A 20,325-nucleotide genomic window follows, 5' to 3' on the forward strand; every position below is an offset into this window, starting at 1 on the left:
ATTCCAAAGAAGGGTGACCCAACAGAGTGTGGAAATATTTCTTTGAGTAGATCCTTTGTATTTCTAGTTAGATTTGTTCCCAAGTATTTAAACTTGTGATTAACTATTGTGATGGATATTGTTTTTCTTAGCTCGAGTTCTATATTTGTCACTGTAGAGAAATCCAATTGATTTTTGTATGTTGATCTTGTATCCTGCTACTTTGCTAAATTGGTCAACTATGTCCAGTAGTTTTTTTGCTGAGTCTTTAAGGCTTTCTAAGTATACTATCATATCATCTGCATAGAGAGATAATTTTACCTCCTTTTTGCCATTTTGGATACCTCTTCTTTCCTTTTCTTGTCTTATTGCTACCACTAAGACTTCCAATACAATATTGAATAGGTTAGGTGATAGTGGGCATCCTTGCCTAGTTCCTGTTCTCAAAGGGAATGACTTTAATTCTCTCCATTGAGAACAATGTTGGCTCTTGGGTTTGCATATGTACTCTTTACTATGTTGAGAAAATTCCCTTCTATTCCTATTTTGTTGAATGTTTTCATCAGAAAAGGGTGTTGGATTATGTCAAAGGCCTTTTCTGCATCAATTGATAGGATCATGTGGTTCTTGTTGTTTGCTTTGTTAATGTGATGAATTACACTGATTATATACCTGTTATGAATCCCACTGGTCATGGTGAATTATTATTTTTTTTTGGTGTATCATTTGATTCTTTGGCCAAGATTTTATTCAGGACTTTTGCATCTGTGTTCATGAGAGATATTGTAAATATCTTCTAACATAATCTAAATACTCTTCTCCAACACCAAAGCTCAAAGATATCAATTCTCCATCTATATTCCCTAGTCCTTGTCCAGCTCTCTGATGCATAGCAAGTGATTGCAAAGACCATGGCCTGTATCATGCACACCTTAGTCTCCAGAGTGACACCATTGCTCTTAAGCACTTTGGAGAGGTCCCTAACAGCAGACTTTCCCATTGCAATGCATCTTTTAATTTCCTGGCTGCTGGTGCCAAGATTGTTGACTGTGGAGCCAAGTAAACTAAAGCTGTGAACAATCTCAATCTCTTCACCATATATCTTGATGCTGCCACTTGGTTCTGTGATGAAATTATTTGTCTTCTTGACATTGAGCCTCAATCCATATTGAAGGCTGCAGTCCTTGACCCTCTGCAGCAAGCACTTCAGGTCCTCCTCAATTTCAGCAAACAGGGTTGTGTCATCTGTATAATGCAGATTGTTGATGCATGGATGGTTATAATTGTTATGTCTTCTTGTTCCATTGATCCTTTAATCATTATGTAGTGACCTTCATTGTCCTTTGTGATGGTTTTTGTATTGAAATCTATTTTATCAGAGTTTGGGTTTTGTTTTGTTTTTTATTTTACTGACCGTTAAGAACATGGAGACCAAAAACTATAGGCTTTAGAGTAAGATTGTTATTGATAGGTGCCATCGAGTTGATTACAATTCATAGCACACTTATGAACAATGAACCTGAACTGTACCCTATCTGGTGGCATCCTAATAATTTCTGATAAACTTGAACCCATCGCTGCAGTCATTGTGTCAATCCATCTCATTGAGGCTCTTCCTCTCTTTCTCTGCCCCACCACCTTTCCAAGTATTATCTTTTCTAAGGACCAGATTCCCCCAACTACATACTCAAAACATGTGATACTCAACTTCACCATCCTTACCTACAGGGCACCCTGGCTGCATCTTCTTCAGGACATAATTATTCTTTTGACACTCCATTGGATAGTCATTACGCATCTCCAACACCACAAACCAAAGGCATCAGTTCTTCTGTCATCCTTAGTCATCATCCAGCTTTCAGATGCAATCCAACTTTCAGATGCATAGCAAGTAACCAAAAAGAGTGTGGCTTGAACAGATGTACCTTAGTTCCTAAACTGAAGTCATAGCTCATTGACATCGTTCAGAGGTCTTTGACAGTAGATTTTAATAATTCAACACACATCTTTTTAAAATTTTTTTTGTTTTACTCTGATTTAATTTACAAAGTTTGAATACATTGATTTTCACAAAAGATTCTTCCCATTTCCTTCACTCCACCCACCCATCGAATCGTGCAACCCTACAATTAACACCCTACCTCTCCCCCAGCCTCATTCCTCTATTTCCACCCTCCCTCCACCTTGGCTTCTCATACTCATTCTACAATAATGGTTTTATACAGTATTTGTCCTTGTGGGACTGAGTTTGTTCATTCAGCATGATGCTCTCCAGTCATTCTCAAGTTAGGTAGTAATTTACAGAATCATTGCTTTTGCATGCTGTGTAGTATTCCATTTTGTGAGTGTACCACAACGTCTCAATTCAACACATCTTTGATTTCTTTGTTGCTAGTATCAAGAGTGTTGATTGTGAAGCCAAGAAAAATTAAATAATTGGCAGCTTCAGTTTTTTTCTCTATCAGAGGTTTGTTTGCTGGTTCTGATGAGGATTAGGGTGGAATGGGTGTGAGTTGATTTGGTTCTTGGCCTCTTATTTAAAACCGAATTTGGGCCCTTGGGCCTATGACCCTCAGGCCTGGTTTTAATTGTTTTAGTCAAACATTCTTCTAAGTGGTATAGCACTGATCTGTCCATTTGCTGTACAGAGGTAACTTGTGGTTGCTGTGATGCTGAACACTGTGACACTGATGTATCAAATGCAATAATGGTTACCCATGGTGGATGGTGTTTGATGGAGCTTCCCAATTGGCACTGACTTGGAAGCAGGAGTAGCATTCACTTCTGGAATAGCTTGCCTCCAGAAACTCTATGAAGATGAAGAAACGATGAAAATTATACAAGTGTTCAGGTTTTTCATTCATAGGGTCATTATGAGTCATCTATGACTCAGTGGCTCTTAACAACAACAATTATGATGTTGCCCATTAGCCTACTGGCAAAGATTTTTATTTTCTTGATGTTGAGATCTAATCCATCTTGAAGGCTAGTCTTTTATCCTCTGCAGGTCTTCTTCACTTTCAGCAAGAAAGACTTTGTTATTTGCCTAACCCAGGTTGTTGATGAATCTTCTTTCAATCTTGATGCCATATTCTTCTTCATACAATCCAGCCGCCTGAATTACTCAGTTTACAGCTTGAATAGGTAAAGAAAGTTAGAAAAGAGATTGAGAAAGGCTACAGCCCTGACACACACCTTTCTTGATTTTAAACCATGCAAAATTCTCTTACTCTGTTAGCACAACAGCTTCTTGGTGTAAGTATAGGTTTTACATGGACACAATGAAGTGTTCTGGATTTTCTGATTTTCTCAGTGTTAGCCATAATTTGTGATTCACACAATTAGATGTCTTTGCATAGTCAATTAAGCACACACACACACACACACACACACACACACACACACACACATCCTTCTTGCTGGTGCAATGGCTTCTTCTAAATACATTTTTAATTTCTAGCATTTCTCTGTCAATTTGCTGTTCTAGCCATTTTCAAATAATCTTCAGGAAGCTTTTATTTGCATGTGATTTTATTATCTTGAAACAAGCTAGACCTGGATTTGCATAGACCAGTTAATATTTTCAAGAATGCAACAGGTCACTTAGTCTCTTGATGTCTCAGATTTCCTATCTCTGTGAAGACCAATACTACCTATTCTTCAGGGTTGTAATGAGCTAGTGACATGATATTTATAAGGCACCCTGACATGAGGGAAAGCAGGCCAAACTTTGCCATTGAGTCGGTTCCACCTCCTGACAATCTCATAGGTTAAAGAGTTGAACTACTTTATAAAGTTTTGTTGGCTGCAATCTTCATAGTACAGGTCCTCAAACCTTATTTTTTCAGCACTGACTAGTTGGATTCCAGTTAACCCTTTTGTTAATGACCAGGAACAAATCATTTCCACCATCCATTGACCTAGTTGCTGTAGTCGTTATGTGCCATTGAGTTGCCTGTGACCCATAGTGACTCTATGTACAGCAGCTCTGAAGCCTTCCCTGTCCTGAGTCAATCTCACTAATTCAAACACAGAAATCCCATTACCCCAGTTACTGTGTCAATCCATCTCATCTGGGGTCTGCCTCTCCAGCACTGATCCTTCTGAGCAAGATGTCCTTTTCCAAGGACAGTCTTTCCTGGACACGTGCCCAAAATATGAGATGGAGCATCAGTATCCTAACCTCCAAGGAGAAGCTTGGTTTCACCTTCTTCAAGGCAGACCTATTTGTTTTCTTGGCAGTCTGTGGTATGCACAACACTCTTCTCTAGCACCACAATTTTAAGGCATCGATTGTTCTTCTGTCATCCTTAGTCATTGTTCAGCTCTCTGTTGCATAGGAAGTAATTGCAAAGACTATGGCCTAGATTAGGTACACGTTGGTCTCTAAACTGACATTGTTGCTTTTTTAAAAAAAATATTATTATTACTAATTTTAATGAAAATTTACAGACACTTTGGATTTCCATTCATTCATTGTTGCACTTTTCGCCCTGCCTACCCCTACCCCTAGTTTACTCTTCTCTTTGAAAAGTAAAATTCTTCCACTGTTATACAATCCCTCTCCCCAAGTCCACTCCAGTATGCAGCCTTCATTCTGTACTCCTGTCATGACAATAATACCTAATCATATATCCCTTTGAAACAGTTCTCTCTTTCATCTGTTTCAATGCAGTATACATAATTTATCCCATCTTTCTCAGTCTCCCCCTAGCCCCAATGTCAGTTCCAATTTACAATAGTGGCACTATGCAGTATTTGTCCTTTTGTGTCTGAGATATTTCACACAGCATAATGTCCTCCAGGGTCACCCATTTTGAATAATATTTCTCCAATTTCTTGTTTTTCAAAGCAGCATAGTATTCCATTGTGTGTATTTACTACAGCTTCTCTATCCATTTGTTTTTAGACAGAACTTAGGTTTCCAACTATTTGCTATTGTGAACAAAGCCCTAGTAGTAAACATGGATGTGCCTGTATTTGCTTGGGTGGCAGTTCTAGTTTCTTTGGGGTATATTACAGATAGTGTAATTGCTGGTCAAATAGTATTTCTATTTGCAACTTTTTTGAGAAAGCGCCACGCCGCCTTCCACAGTGGCTACACCTCTGGTCAACTGATTTTTGACAAGGAGATTAAATCAGTTAAATGGGGAAATGACAGGCTTTTTAACAAATGGTGTTGGCAAAATTGGGAAACTATCTGCAGAAAACTCAAGCAAGATCCACACTTCACTCCATACACAAAAACCAATTCAGGGTGGATCATGGACCTAGGACTAAAACCAAGGATTATAAACTTCTTTAAAGAAGAGCTTGGAACAACTCTAGAAGTCCTAGTTCACAACATAAACATTCTTCCAACCATCCTGAAAACTTTACAACCAGGAGAGGATAAAATAGATGGATGGGACCTTCTAAGAATCAAATCCCTATGCACATCCAAAAACCTCTCCAACAGGATAAAAAGGGAAGCCACAGACTGGGAAAAGTATTTGGTAATGACATGTCAGATAAGGGACTTATACCTAGAATTTATAAAATACTTGAGCACTACAAGAAGTTAAACAACTCAGTTGAAAAATGGGCACAGGATATGAACAGACACTTCAACAAAGAAGACATTCAGATGGTGAACAAACACATGAAAAAATGTTCAAAATCTCCAGTTCTAAGAGAGATACAAATCAAAACAACTATGAGATATCATCTCAAGAATAGCAAAATTTAACAGAACAGCAAACAAGTGCTGGTGAGGTTGTGGAGAAACTGGAACCCTTAGTCACTGTTGGTGAGAGTGTAAAATGACATCGTTGCTTTTTTAGCACTCTAGAGAGGTCCCTGACAGCAGATTTTCCCAATACAATGTATGTTTTGATTTTTTGACTACTGGTGTTAAGTGTGTTGATTGTGGAACTGAACAAGCTGAAATTAACAACCTCGATCTCTTCTCCATCTATCATTGTGCTGCCAGTTGGCCTAGTGGTGAGAATCTGTCTTACTGATGCTGAGCTTCAATTCATATTGAAGACTACAGCTCTTGGCCTTCTGCGGCAAGGGCTTCAGGTCTTCTTTAGTTTTAGCAAACAAATTTGTGTCATCTGTATAATGTAGATTGTTGCTGAATCTCCCTCCAATCCTGATGCACATTCCTCCTCATAAAGCCCTGCTTTCTGATGATCTGTTCTGCATATAGTTTTCAAAGGAAGGTGGTGGGATGCATCCCTGCCACACTCCTTTCCTGATTTTGAACCATGCAATGTTTCCCTGCTCTCTTCTGAGGAGTGTTTTCTGTTCCAAGTACAGGTTTCACATAACCACAACCAAGTGTCCTGGGATTCCCATTTTCCTCCAGGTTAGCCACAATTTATTGTGACCCACACAGTCAAATGCCTTTGCATAGTCAGTCATTCCTCTGGTACTCCTTGCTTTCGGCCAAGATCCATGTGACTTTGACAATAATGTCTCTAGTATCACGACCTCTTCTAAACTCAGCTTGCGTTTCTGGTAGTTCTCTGTCAGTGTACTGTTCCCAGTCATTTCTGGATAATTTTCAATAGGATTTTGCTAGTGTGTGATATTAGTGATACTGTTAGATAATTTCTACACTCTGTTGGATCATCTTTTTTTGAAAAGGGACCTAATACTTTCCAATTAAATGGTAGTTATTTTGGTTTTGTTTATTAAATACCTTTCTAGACTGAGAACTCTTGTTTACTTTCTTTTTAAAACTGTGTATACTTTCGCTAGCCTTGTAAAAATATGCACACTTTTCACTTGGTTCTTCTCTGAGTAAAAATGTATTAAAACAAGATGATGGGGTTTTTTTTTAATTAGGTAGTCATATTTTTTGTAGCCATATTTTTTAAATTATTATTACATTTTATTAGTTTTAATGAACATTTACAGAGATTTTTGGGTTCTCATTCATTCATTGTTGCACTGTTTTCTCTACCCTCCTCCCCAGTTCATTCTTCTTCCCCCCCTTGTAGCCATATTTTTGAGATCTTTATATGTTCAGCATTCTGTTGCCCAGGAACAAATATTCACCAACATTTTGTACATAGTGATGGATTATTTTAGTATGTAATTAATATTTACCAACATTTCATACTTAGTGGATTTTAGTTTGCGTTAAGATATAGTGAAAAAAATTTATGTTTTAGTTATCCTAGAACCCCATATTTAAATTTTTATCTAAGTTATGCCAATTCAAAATACTGTGGGATAATTTCTTTTTAAAAATATTGCTTCAGGTCACATTGCATGTGCTTCACATCTACCAGGCAACTGGAGCACTTGATTACCATAGTACCTAGAAAGGTAATTTGGCTGTAAGAGGTGTAATTTTTTGTTTTTAACGTTAGCAAGAACTCTGAGCAAGTAAAATCTCTCTCTTGATCCATACAGGATTTGTAAAATGGATGATGGGGCTCTAACTCCTTAATATTATTTATTCTTACCAATCTTCTCCAAATATTCAGATCTACTCATTTTTTCCCTTCTATTTTTTTTCCTTTAAAGAGTAGTCAAAGAAATAGATGTAAGACTCAATCCCACTGATTTGTGAATTCTAATTTCCATTAATAATCTCTTCTAAACTACTTAAATCTAGCATGTAAGCCTCAGTTTTTTTAAAAAAAAGTCCTGTGCTCGCTTCAGCAGCACATATACTAAAATTGGAACGATACAGAGAAGATTAGCATGGCCCCTGCGCAAGGATGACACGCAAATTCGTGAAGCATTCCATATTTTCGACCCTGAAATTAACGACTCTGTAACTAAGGCTAACTCCTTTCACCTACAAATTTCGTCTTTGGATACAAAGCTAAGTGGATAGTCCTTACTGAGAGACTGTTTAAAAAGAGGCAGGGAAAAGAAAAGGAAAAAAAAAAGTCCTGAATTATTTCTGCTGAAATGTCCTTACAATGTTTCAACTGTAGTTTGGATATGAAAATCTTCATAGCTCAGACAATTCACATGAAAGAATAATGATCATCTAAAAATATACACAGGATAGAGCAGGGTTTAGGGCTGTAGTACATAGGGCTGTTATGAGTCGCGGGCGACTCGACGGCACATAACAATAACGACAACAAAATATATAAGCTCTTTTAGAAACAGCTCTTGGTGGGTTAGAACTGCCAACTTTTCTGCTAGTGTTCAACCTTCTGTTTATACCAGTACTTCTTCCAGACACAGAGTGTGAGTATTTGTTGTAAAGATGTATTAATGCAAGAATAATAGCTTTAAAATTTTTATGAACTACATATTGTTATTGTTATTGTGTTCTTTTGAGTCAGAACTGACCGTTCGGCGGGTTTTAAAAGGCAGTAAATAATACAGGACGATGGCCCGTCTTTTCTTTTGTGAAGCATCTGGTAGATTCAAACTGTACCTTTGATTTTGCAGTGCATTTCCTTACCTCTAAGCCACCAGAGCTCCTTAATAGCTATCAACATTTTTTTTGTTTGTTTGTCTCTTTTCCCAGCATCAGGGTTTTGGACAAAAGGTCAAGAGTAATCCATCCTTCAATGTATTTTGCATCATTTACACAATTATAGTAATTGATACTTTAGTAAAATGGCAGTAATAAATTAGAATCACTGTGTAATTGGCCAGAGAGTTGCGCTTCTCTTGCTCACCCCTGTTCCTCCAGTGATTAGCACAATGGCTGACATCTGAGTAGATGAATTGAAAAGAAATTGGACTGGCCATTTATAAAAGCCGTGAATTAATTGTCAGCATTTTGAGATTGAGACATTGGGAGATACCCTATCTTTAATTCTCATAACCTTTCCTTTTTTTGTTACATATATTTGTTAGTAATAGAACAAGTTGGTTTGGGATTTTTAAGAGTGTCAGTATATTATCAGTTACTCATAAGTCTATAGAGATACTGTATTTATAAAAATGAAAAGATATAGGTCTGTAGAGATACTATATAAAAATGAAAAGATATTTTTCTCTGATTTAATATTTCTTTGCCTTGGTTCACCTGTATGAAATTAAATGTGGTGTTGTCTCACTACAAAACCAGAGGAACTGACTCTTGTCCCCCTGTCTTTTTCTGGGTGCCCTACAGGGTTCCCAACAAAGTGATTTTTAAATTTTTTTTTCTTTTTTATAATTGAGATTTTAATGAAAGTTTATAGAGAACTTGGATTTCCATTCATTCATTGTTGCACATTTTCCTCCCTGCTCACCCCTCCCCCCAGCTCACTTTTCTCTTTGAAAAGAAAAAAAATTCTTTCATTGTTATACAATCCCCCCCCCCCCACACACACACACATTACTGTGCAGCTCTTATTCTGGACTTCTGTCATGACAATAATACCTAATCATATATCCCTTTTAAGCAGTTCTGTCCCTCATCTGTTCAATGCAGTGTACATTATTTATCCCCTCTTAGTTTCTCTCCAGCCCCAATGTCAGTCCTGTTTCACAACAGTAGCACTGTGCAGTATTTGTCCTTTTGTGACAGAGACATTTCACTCAGTAAAATGTCCTCCAGGGTCACCCATTTTGAACAACATTGCATGAGTTCCTTATTTTTCAGTGCAGCATAGTATTCCATTGTGTGAATATACCACAGCTTTTCCATTCATTTGTTGATGGACAGTTGGATTGTTTCCAACTCTTTGCTATTGTGAACTAAAAAGCAATAAATAAAGGTGTGCATAAGAAGATGATTTCTATTAAAGTAAAGCATAAATGGATTCTCATCCTCCTCACCTCTTCTGTTTCTTTTTCATGTCGTGTTTTCCACACATAGCACACTACTGGAATTGGTTTTCCCTTAAGTTAGTGTGAATGAGGAATTGTTCAGAAGTTGGAGCTAAGAACTAAAAAGCTAAAACTCAACATATTGCTGCAGAATAATTTGGTCCGTGGGATTTTCTTGGTTGTAATCTTTGTGGAAGTAGGTTGCCAGGTTTTCCTTCTGTTGCCCTACTAAGTAGATTTGTACCACCAACCTTTAGGCTACTAGCTGAAGACCGCAAACCCTGGATGGTTCAAAATCAAGAAACAGGTCCTTCGGGGATGTATTTTGTCTCCATACCTTTTCAATTTGTGTGCAGAACAGATCATCTGAGACGCTGGGCTGTACAAGGAGGAATGTGGCATCAAGGTTAGTGGAAAAATCATCAACAACATGCCTTATGCAGATGACACAATGCTGCTTGCTGAAACTGAGGAGGACCTGAAGCACTTGCTGCAGAAAGTCAAGGACTGCAGTCTTCAATATGGATTGAAGCTCAACATCAAGAAAACAAAGATTTTTACCACTGGGCCAATTGGCAGCATCAGTATGGATGGTGAAGAGATTGAGATAGTTAACTGTTTTAGTTGCTTGGCTCCACACAGTGAACACTCTTGCTAACAGCAGCCAGGAAATCAGGAGACGAATTGCATTGGGAAAGTCAGCTGTGAGGGACCTCTCAAGAGTGCTGAAGAGCAATGACATCAGGCTGGAGACTAAGGTGTGCCTGATCCAGGCTATAGTCTTTGCAAGTACGTGCTATGCATCAGAGAGGTGGATAGTGAATAAGGATGATAGAAAATTGATGCCTTTGAGTTGTGGTGCTGGAGAAGAGGGTTGAATATACCATGGACTGCTAGGAGAACAAACAAGTTTGTCCTGGAGAGGGTGAAGCCAGCTCCTTGGAGTCAAGGATTCTGAAGCTTCGTCTGACATACGTTGTGCATGATGCAAGGAGGAACTGGTCCTTGGAGAGGGACATCATGTTTGGGAGAGTAGAGGGACAGCGCAGGAGAGGAAGACCCTCGATGAGATGGATCGATTCTGTGAGTGGAGTGATGGGAATGAGTGTGTTTGAGACAGCGAGATTGGCACAGGATAGAACGGTGTATAGGGCTCTTGTACATAGGGTCGCTATGAGTCGCAAGTGACTCAATGGCACATAACAACAACAACAACAACAACATTATATAAAGAGAAGTTGAATTTTTTTATAAAAAAAAAAAAGGAATCTCATGGAATTCGGTATCAGAAAGTATAATCAGATGGTATAGAAGCAGGAAGATTGATGGTGCCTCGAGTTTGCATGTCTCTGCTCTCTTGCCCATGGTCAAGCCTTCAATTCCTAGTTCTTTAGTTGCTTCTCTCACACGTGTTTGCTTACATGTATGATTGACACAGTTCTGACTCTGATTTTGGTTTTACAAAATGATAGCAATCTAGGGTGCAGTATCCTTGTGGTGACTATTAAAAAAAACTTGGAGGGAGCATCTGCCTGTCCCAGATTAGGCCAGATATTCCCATCAGAGGAAAATACACAGGATACAGGGAAGGCAAGTGGAGCACCAGGCCCAAGGCCAGACGGTTCTCCTAGAAGGCAGTGTGTGAGAAAAAAATAATGAGCACCTTCAAAACCGAACTTTTATGATAATATCAACTACAGAGATCCTGTCATATGGTATTATTCAGTTTATTTCCTTTAACATTACTCTTTTGGGTTTGCATTTACATTATTGCCAGTCTTTTGCCATTAAAATGGTGAAAATTCTTTTTGTATTTGTGTAGTTTTTTTCCTTTCTTTGAATTATTTCCTTGACCTTGAGAAGTTATTGGGTGAATATATATATACACACACACACACACACACACACACACACACACACACAGAGGCATTGTATCCATTTGCAAGTCCACAAATAACTGGTTTTCCTCTTTTCAGGGTTTTCTGGAAACTGTATCGGCTGTGGAGAAAGAGGATTTCGGTACTTCACGGAATTTTCCAACCACATTAACTTGAAGCTCACCACTCAGCCAAAGAAGCAGAAGCACTTAAAGTACTACCTAGTCAGAAGCTCCCAGGGTGTACTGTCAAAGGGACCTCTTATCTGCTGGAAAGGTAGCATCAGCTTCTAGTAGGGGAAGGTGGTTGTTCTCAGGGGCCGTTGAGTCCACTGTGCCCTGTGAACAGCAGATCTGACCCCTGCCCTCTCCTGTACCATCCTCACAATCTCTCATGTGCTTATTGTTACAATCACCGTATCAATCCATCATCTCCTTGGAAGTCTTCCTCTCTTTCTCTGACCCTTTTGTCTTTCCCAGCATGCTCTCTTTCTCCAGGGACTGGCCACTCCCGGTGACAGACTCAAACTGTGTGAGATGAAGTTTTACCATTGTTGCCTCTGAGGAGCACCCGTTGGTTGCACATCCTCCAAGGCAGACTTGTTTGTTGTTCTGGCAATCAATGGGACATTCCGTACTCTTCTCCAACACCTCAACTCAAAGGCAGAGAGGGGGAGTTTAGGGTAGTGACTCATAGAATTGACAGTTCAGCCATGATATAGTATCCCAGTGTCGGAAGGCTATCCAAAAAAAATCCCTCTACTATATTACTGTATTGTTTAAGGAACCCACTCAGGTGGCCTGGTGGTAAAAAGATGCACTGTGATCCTTAAAAAGCTGTGCTGTGATCCCAAAGATACACAGTTTGAATCCACCAGCAGCTCCATGGGAGCAGGATGGGCAGTCTTCTCCTATGTGATTTCTTGTCTCTGAAAACCCACTGGAGTGTCAGCTATGAGTTGATTCCAACTCGATGGCACAACACAACAACAACAGCAGTAGTATAATAAAGGATTTCTGGTAGTTAATGTGACTTCTCGGGCTGCAAATCAAAAGGTTAATGGTTTGAATCTACCAGCTGCCACAGAAGAAAGATAGGCAGTCTCTCCCATTAAACATTTACAGCCTCAGAAATCCAGTGAAGAGTCACTTTGAGCCAATCGTGAGTTTGGTTCATTTGGGCTTGGGTAGCACAATGCTTAAACAGTCAGCTGCTAACCCAAGGTCAAACCTACCATGCTTCATGGGAGATAAATGTGACAGTCTTCTCTCATAAACATTAATTGTTGTTGTTGTTGATTGCCTTCAAGTGGAGCACGACTCATAGCGACCCTATGAACAAAAGGCTTGAAGCCCCTCTACAACTATCGACATTTATCCAAGTTCATTGTGTTTCTGGAGGCATGTTATTTAGGAAGTGGATGCCACTCCTGCTTCCAAAAAGATTAATTATAGCCTGGAAAATCCTATGGGACAGTTCTCTGTCTTGTGGGGTTACTCTGAACTGGAATTCACAACAAAAGCACAATAGGTTATTTGAATTGTCTCGTCTCTGTTAGCAAGGATTTTTCATGTTGAGTGAAAGTACTTGACTCTGTATTTGTGTCTGAGAGGTGGTGAGATGCAATCCTTGAGGACTCCTGTTAAGAGGATCCCAAAGTTGCCGTTTCCTATTCAGATGTTCTTTTTCTATTCTAAGTTCTTTGGTAATTCTAATGTATGTACATTTTTCTACTTAAATCCGGAACACTTTAAACTTTTGTTTCCATAATACTTGTGGAAAAGGCACTTTAAATGGACAAAGTTTTATTTTCAATTAGGAAGAACTTAGCTAACATATGTGAAAAAATTAATCTTATCAAAGCGTCACGTGTCTGTTGTGTCTGGTGGGTATGTGTATTAGTTCTGCCCATTGTCCTGATGCAAGGCTATTTCTAATCCTTTTTCCTTTGAGCAACTTCTCAGATACTGAGTGTTTCCTCCATATAATGATAAGTCTTTAATGTTTCCATGTGTTGTCTATGTAAGGCTTTTTTCCTTTCAATGAAAAACAGTATAATAGATAGAAATTACCGCTTCAGATTTGTCTCTTCATGCTTCACAGTAATTCTTTTTAGTTGCACTTGAAGTGGCATCACATCATTCCAAAGGAATTGGCTACATGTTTTATGCCAGATATTATCACTTTGAATCATGGAATCCTCTTATCATTATACCTCTGAATTTAAGCATTCTACCTCTTTATACTAAAGATTAGAAGAATTTTCCTCTAGAAAAATAATTTTTAATGTCAGAGTCCCTAAGAAAACAGGGAAAAGTAGGATAAAGACCACTTCCCTATCTTCTCCATTTTCTTTCTTTGTTAGCTTTTGTTTCCATTGCATAACATATTTTTACTTTTTATTTACTGCTCAGTGATAACCCATCCTTCTGGTAAAGAGGAGCTTGTAAGATAGCTTATAAGACAGTGACCCAGGGTGACTTCTGAAGCATCTTGTTGGAAAGAGTGGTTAACTTGGAGTTGGAATTGTACGTCTATACAAACAAACAGTGTGCGTATGAGACACATCAATGTGGAGCTGTGTTTTAAGGCCAAAATACAGTGGCTCTTCCTGGAAGGTTGTAGCTTAGATGAAAGCGATAGGAAATGGCCTCCGATCCTTGCATCTTCCTGATAAACCTGGAAACTCTCCAAAGGACCTTGCGTCATTGACGTCATACACAACCACCTCTACTCCCTTTTAAAGGACTGTCTTTAGGGATTGGTATGGCAACAGTATATCATTTGCTTGGAAATTAAAGCACAATAGGGTGTCATAGTACAAAGTGTTGTTAAAATATTAATCCAGAGAGCAGATTTACAGTTCTGATAGAGGTTAGTAGAAGGTCTGAGAATGCTGGCCTCAGACCCCCTTCAGGCCTGTAACAGAGCCCACCGCTGGTGGTCACCTTTCAGCCAAGTAATTGGAAGATTTGCAAAGTGAGTAACAGCCATAGGAACATACTTCTCACGCAGTATAATCAGCTGTAAAAACCAAAAGGGCAGCAATTGCTGAGAAGCAAAGCTCAGGAGGCAGAAGATGGTGAGAGAGAAAGACGAGGAGAAATAGGATGTTCAGGGAGAAGAGTGTGCCGTTACATGATGGGATCACAGCCAGTGTCGTGAGACACAGTACGCACCAGCTGTGGGTAAAAAATGAATTTGCAAGTATATCTCCCACAACTGGTCCACACTAATAGCAGCTTGTTAGGATGAAGCTTAGTATTCTGTGGTCAGCAATAAACTTGAACATGTGTCTATCTATTTCCTGTAATAAGAATTCAAAAGACATGTGAGCATTTCTTAAGATTTCTCTTCTGCCTTTACATTTTTCTTTGCTTCTTTTTGGGCCAGACATTAGGGTTGAGTAGAGAAAGTTGGAGGCAGCCTGGATGGAGGCTAGGCTAGATTACTGTTTCATACTAAGATCTGTTGTAAACAGCAGAGTGACCCGTGTTTGGAAGCTCGTTAAACCAAACGCTATTGCTTTCCAGTAAATTCATCTCACAGTGACATCAGAGGACAGAATAGAGCTGCCCCGGGGGGTTTCCAAGACCATAAATCTTTATGGACGCCAACCATGATCTTTTTCCCATAGAGGTGCTGATGAGGTCAAACCATGAACCTCCTAGTTGGCAGCTGAATACTTTAACCACTGTGCCACTGGGGATTCTGGAAATATAATAGGGCTCTCCTCCCCCCAATACCTTTGGTGTCTGTATCTCTCTTTTAACAAGTTTTTTTTTAATTGTTCATATTTTTACCTTAGTCTCATCCATAAAATTAGCATGCCTTTATCCAGTAAGATTTAATTTCTTGTGGGAACACAGGTGTGTTTGTTCTTTGTAACCTCTGGCTTTGCCTTGTAAACATGACATCTGGCTCTTGGGAACTTGACTGGACTCTCTAGCTTGAACATTCTGTTGGAGTCAAAATTAGAGCCAAGGTAGAGATCTAATGAGAAAGTAGTTACCACTGAAAGAGCAACAATTTCTTTTGGAGATTTTTGATGGGTTGTGCCCCGTCACCCGCTGTGGCCTCCCCACATAATGTGATTCTCCCTCCTTTCCAGAATGTAGAAGCCGACAATCCTCTGCTCCTTGCCATTCTCTTAAACCAAACTCTTCCATATCATCGTCAGCTGTGACCCCTGAAAATGGAACAGCTAATGGATACAAATCAGGCTTCACTCAGACAGGTATGGGGCCTTTTCTTCTGAAATTTCAAGCAGCACATACATAAATATTCAGGGATTCTTTTCCCTCTTATTCTTGGCTGGTTTGAGTGGAGGTATTTTTAAAAATCAAAATAGAATCCAAGTTCCTGTTCATATTAGAACTCAGCATTAATATGGATCTGGCTGGAGGATCCAGAAAGGCTGAGAAAGATGAACGGAACTGGCAGCTGGTAGGAAATGTAGTGCGAGTATTGGCCTGGTCTGGAGAACATAGGCTATTAGTAGTATTAGGTAGAAATCAAACATGAGAACGTCTGCATCAAAGCTCTCAGGTGGCGTATGTGGAAAACATGCTCATCAAAATTTAATTTGAGTTCCATGGGAGGGGTCACACTAAGCCCACATAACATATAGGAAATGGTGTGTGAACCAGCTGTGACACACAGCAAGGATTCAAGGTAGGAGCCTGAGCTGGGCTGATGAAACCAGGAACTCAGCTGCAAGCAGGGGCCTGATTACAAACTAACCTGATACAATCTTAGTGCCTGAAACTAAGTGACAGAATCAGAGTGGGAGCAGCAGGATGGCTGGCCTAATACTAGGCAGATAATCTTCTGGTCTGAGATTTGAAAAAAAGGAAAAAAAAAATCCTTTATCACAGAAGACTCTGCTAGCCCCAGCCCCGAGGCCAAGATTAGGATGCAGGTGGGATGTACTGGTTCCAGGTGGCTCAAGGGCTGGAGAGCTGTAACGGAAAAGACTGTTTCGGATGGTATTTAAGAAGATGACTCAGAAACAATCTCTCCCATCGCCTGCTTCCATCAAGTGAGCACTGACTCATGTGGACCAGGTGTGTCAGAGCAGAGCTGCGCTCCAATGGGGGTTTTTTCCACAGAAGTAATTTCTCCGGGGCTGACCTCTGAGATGCCTCCGGGTATAGTTGAATTTGCGATCTTTCACGTAGCCTAATGCCTTTGAGCTTCATCTTAGGCAAGAGGAAAAGCATTTTAAAAGAGTTAGGAATTCTCTTTGTGATTTGCTCCCTGGCAATTTTCAATAAAGATACAGGGAAGCTGGAATCTGAAGCTTCAGTTTGCTTGAGTTGTTCGAGAAATGTTTGCCTCCTGCTTTACCTGTTTTCTCCTACCAAAATTTTTTTTGAAAAAGAGTTAGGGTTTTTTTAAAAACACATAACTTGTTTTTGTGAAGTTCCATTTTAGCAGTCTGATGTTATAGGGTTCAGACTTCACACCATGAATACATTAGCCTTGTCGCTGGCCACTCCACCCCAGCATGTCTAAGTTGCTACTGTAGCAGAGTGGTATTAACAAGTAGATAGTTGTCTTTAACAAACAGAAATTGACTCTCTGACAGTGTCTGAGGTGGTTGTTATTGTTAGATACCCTCCAATTCACAGTGGCCCCACATACAGCCCAGTCATCTGCAGTCCTCACCATCTGCTTAAGCCCATTGTCACTTAATCAGTCCATCTTATTGAGAGTCTTCTCCTTTGTTGACCCTCAAATTTCCAAAGCCTGATGTCCTTTTCCAAGGACTTGCTTCTCCTCGGGGCATTCCCAGAGTATGTGAAAGGAAATTTCATCATCTTCACCCCTAACCATTCTGGATGGACTTCGCCCAAGACACACTTCTTCATTCTTTTGGCAATCCCTGATATAGTCAGTATTCTGACACCTCCACAGTTGAAAGGTGTTGGTTCTTTTTTGGTCTTGTCTTTCTTATTGTTAAGAGACATCAAGTTGACTACAACTCATAGCAACCCTATGAACAACGGATCTGACCAGGGCCTTTCTTGTGCCATCCTCTTCATCTCTGTTATAAACACTTGAGCTTATTGATACAATCACTCAATCTTGTCGAGGGTCTCCCCCTCTTTCCCTGGCCCTACACCTTTCCAGAACTGGTTCCTCTTGACAACATGCCCAAAGTCTATGAGATGAAGCTCTGCCATCGCCTCTAAGGAACACCCGGGTTGCATTTTTCCAAGACATACTGCTTTGACTTCATATAGGAAGCTGCAAGTTGTACTTAGCCATACATGTTCATGTCCTTGAAGATGTATCATGGAAGTGTTGCAGCCTAGAAGACACAAATTTAACTAACAAGTTAAAAGTACATGAGTCAAAAATTAAAAAGCAATAATATTACAAGTAGAGCTCTAATAGTGGCACAAATCAAGTAACAGAGGGAAGGTAGTTCTTACAATAAAAGGCCTATTGACTAGCACTTTGACTATTATAGTATAAAGGTTAGGAACCACAAAATGTAGAGGCTCAACTATGTCATTTATTCTTCTTAAGTCCTGGAGCAAATTCCATCTAACACTGGGCTGTTTTACAACTCGGAAGTCCGCATGCAAGGCAGAGGTGAAGTAAAGAACTGCTTATGAGGTTTTCCGTCAATTTTAACAACTAAGAAATAGTGAGAAGAGTTGGGACCTCAGAAGGCTTTTAGGACCAAATAGTAGGCTCTTGTGTCCAGGAGAAAATGAATATACTTACCAGTAATGTTAATGCTCACCCACAGCTCTTCTGGGAGGATCTAAATCATTGAAGCGTCCTCCTTTGTTTCCAGCTGGAAGCTGGGTCCTGTCAGTTCTGTAAGCCACAAGAACCTGATGTGGGCCACCCTTGGTCAAGTGTCCTTCAGATCCACACTTAAAGCAAGTGAGTAGGAGCTTCCTCTCTACTCCCTTGCCTATCTGTGGCTCTCATCTGTGACACTGTCTACTGAAGTGGCCCAGCTTTCCACAGTGGAAGCAATTCTGACCTCCTTTATTACCTTTGGGTGGCACTGTATATAAGTTAAGACTTTCTTTTCCTGACACAGGCCCTAAACTGGCAGCAATAGCTGCCCCAATAATTTTGGCCATTCTCTGGTCTGTTGAGTGTGTTAAGACACTCAACATTCTTAATCATAGATGTTGTCAAGTCAGCTATGACTCTCAGCAACCCTGATTTGAACCCTGCTCTATCCTGTGTCATCCTTATCATCTCTGATGTACTTGAGCCCGTTGTTGTGTTCACTGTGTCAGTCCACTTCCCTGAGGGTCTTCCTCTCTCTTGCTGACCCTCCACCTTTCCAAGCATAATGGCCTGTTCTAAGGACTGGCCACTTCTAACAACATGAGCAAGTATGTGGAACTAAGCTGTTCTATCTTTGCCTCCAAAAAAAGACCTTGGTTATACTTTCAAGACATCCCATTGCCATCAAGTTGATTCTGACTCATTCCAATCCTATAAAAAAGGGAATAACTACCCCATGGGGTTTATACTCTGTCCCTACTGACATCATCTGTTATACAGGAGCCCACCTGGTAGAGCAGTTAAGGAACTTGCCTGCTAAGCAAAAAGCCAGTAGCTTGAACCCACCCAAAAATTATTCATGGGGTAACAGTTGCCATAGCTCAATATTGATTCATTTAGTAAAATACAGTATGTGAGAATGACCATATGAAACACAATGTAGATTTTTTTAAAAAAAATTACAGTCAAGGTGGAAAAAATTATTTTGCAGCCTGGGAAAACTTTAAGGGGCAGTTCTTCTCCTGTCTCTTTTTGGGGGTAGTTAGGAGTCAGAATTGACAATGAGTTGAGTTGATAATCTTAACAGAAGCAGATCATCAGTCTTTCTTCTGCAGGATGTCTGGTAGGTTTGTACCTCTTACCTTGTGATTATCTGAGTACTTGACCAGTGATCTTTCTGGGGTCCCTTCATTAACCATTGTTGTTGTTGTCTGCTCTCGAGTTGGAATTGACTCATAACTGACCCTCTGGTGGGTTTTCAGAGGCTGTAGCCACATGGGAGGAGACTGCCTATCTTTCTCCCACAGAGCAGAAGGTGAGTTCGAATTACCTGCCTCTGAGTTGACAGTGCACCTCCTTGCCATTAGACTACCAGTGCTCCCACATTAGCTATTAGAGAAATGCAAATAAAAACCACAGTTAGATAGCTACCACTTCACATGAACTGGAGTGATTATAATAAAAAAGATAATAATAAGTAGTGATGAAAATGTAAAGCAATGAGAACTGTCATATACTACAAATAAGAATTTAAGATGTAGTCATTTTAGCATATCGTTTTTCAGGTTATTTTTTTTAAAAAAAAGCTAGATATAAAGCTCTCATATGATCCTAAAGTCCACTCTTTTTTTTTTTTTTTTTTCTTTTTAACTAAAGTCCACTCTTGAGTCTGTACCCAAGAGAAATGAAAACTTTTACCACACACAAAAACATGCAGTCAGTGTTTCACAGAAATATTACTAATTCTGCCTAAAAGCTAGAAACAACTTCAGTGTTGATCAGTGTGAATGCAGTACCTTTGTTTAATTGGATGCCATCGAGTAAGAATCCAAAATCTCTGTAAATGTTCATTAAAATTAATAAAATAAAATGGGAAAATGCTGACACATGCTATGTCATAGGTGAACCTGAAAAATATGATGTTATGTTGAAGAAAAGGCATGCTAGTGGCATAATCTGTACGGTAGCAAACACTAACCCAGAG

At 39.6% G+C, this 20,325-nt stretch overlaps 1 protein-coding gene across 1 annotated transcript in view; it reads left to right on the forward strand.

The window, feature by feature from the left end:
- GREB1L (growth regulation by estrogen in breast cancer-like) overlaps window positions 1–20,325 on the forward strand; it is a 166,649-nt gene that overhangs the window by 32,658 nt on the left and 113,666 nt on the right. The window contains exons 4-5 of the mRNA XM_006901059.1: window positions 11,679–11,855; window positions 15,691–15,816. Coding sequence (XP_006901121.1) covers window positions 11,679–11,855; window positions 15,691–15,816 — 303 coding nt within the window. The remainder of the gene's footprint in view (window positions 1–11,678; window positions 11,856–15,690; window positions 15,817–20,325) is intronic.

This window comes from Elephantulus edwardii, unplaced genomic scaffold, assembly GCF_000299155.1.
Source record: "Elephantulus edwardii isolate Elephantulus edwardi_28Jun2011 unplaced genomic scaffold, EleEdw1.0 scaffold00307, whole genome shotgun sequence".
Classification (NCBI taxonomy): domain Eukaryota; kingdom Metazoa; phylum Chordata; class Mammalia; order Macroscelidea; family Macroscelididae; genus Elephantulus; species Elephantulus edwardii.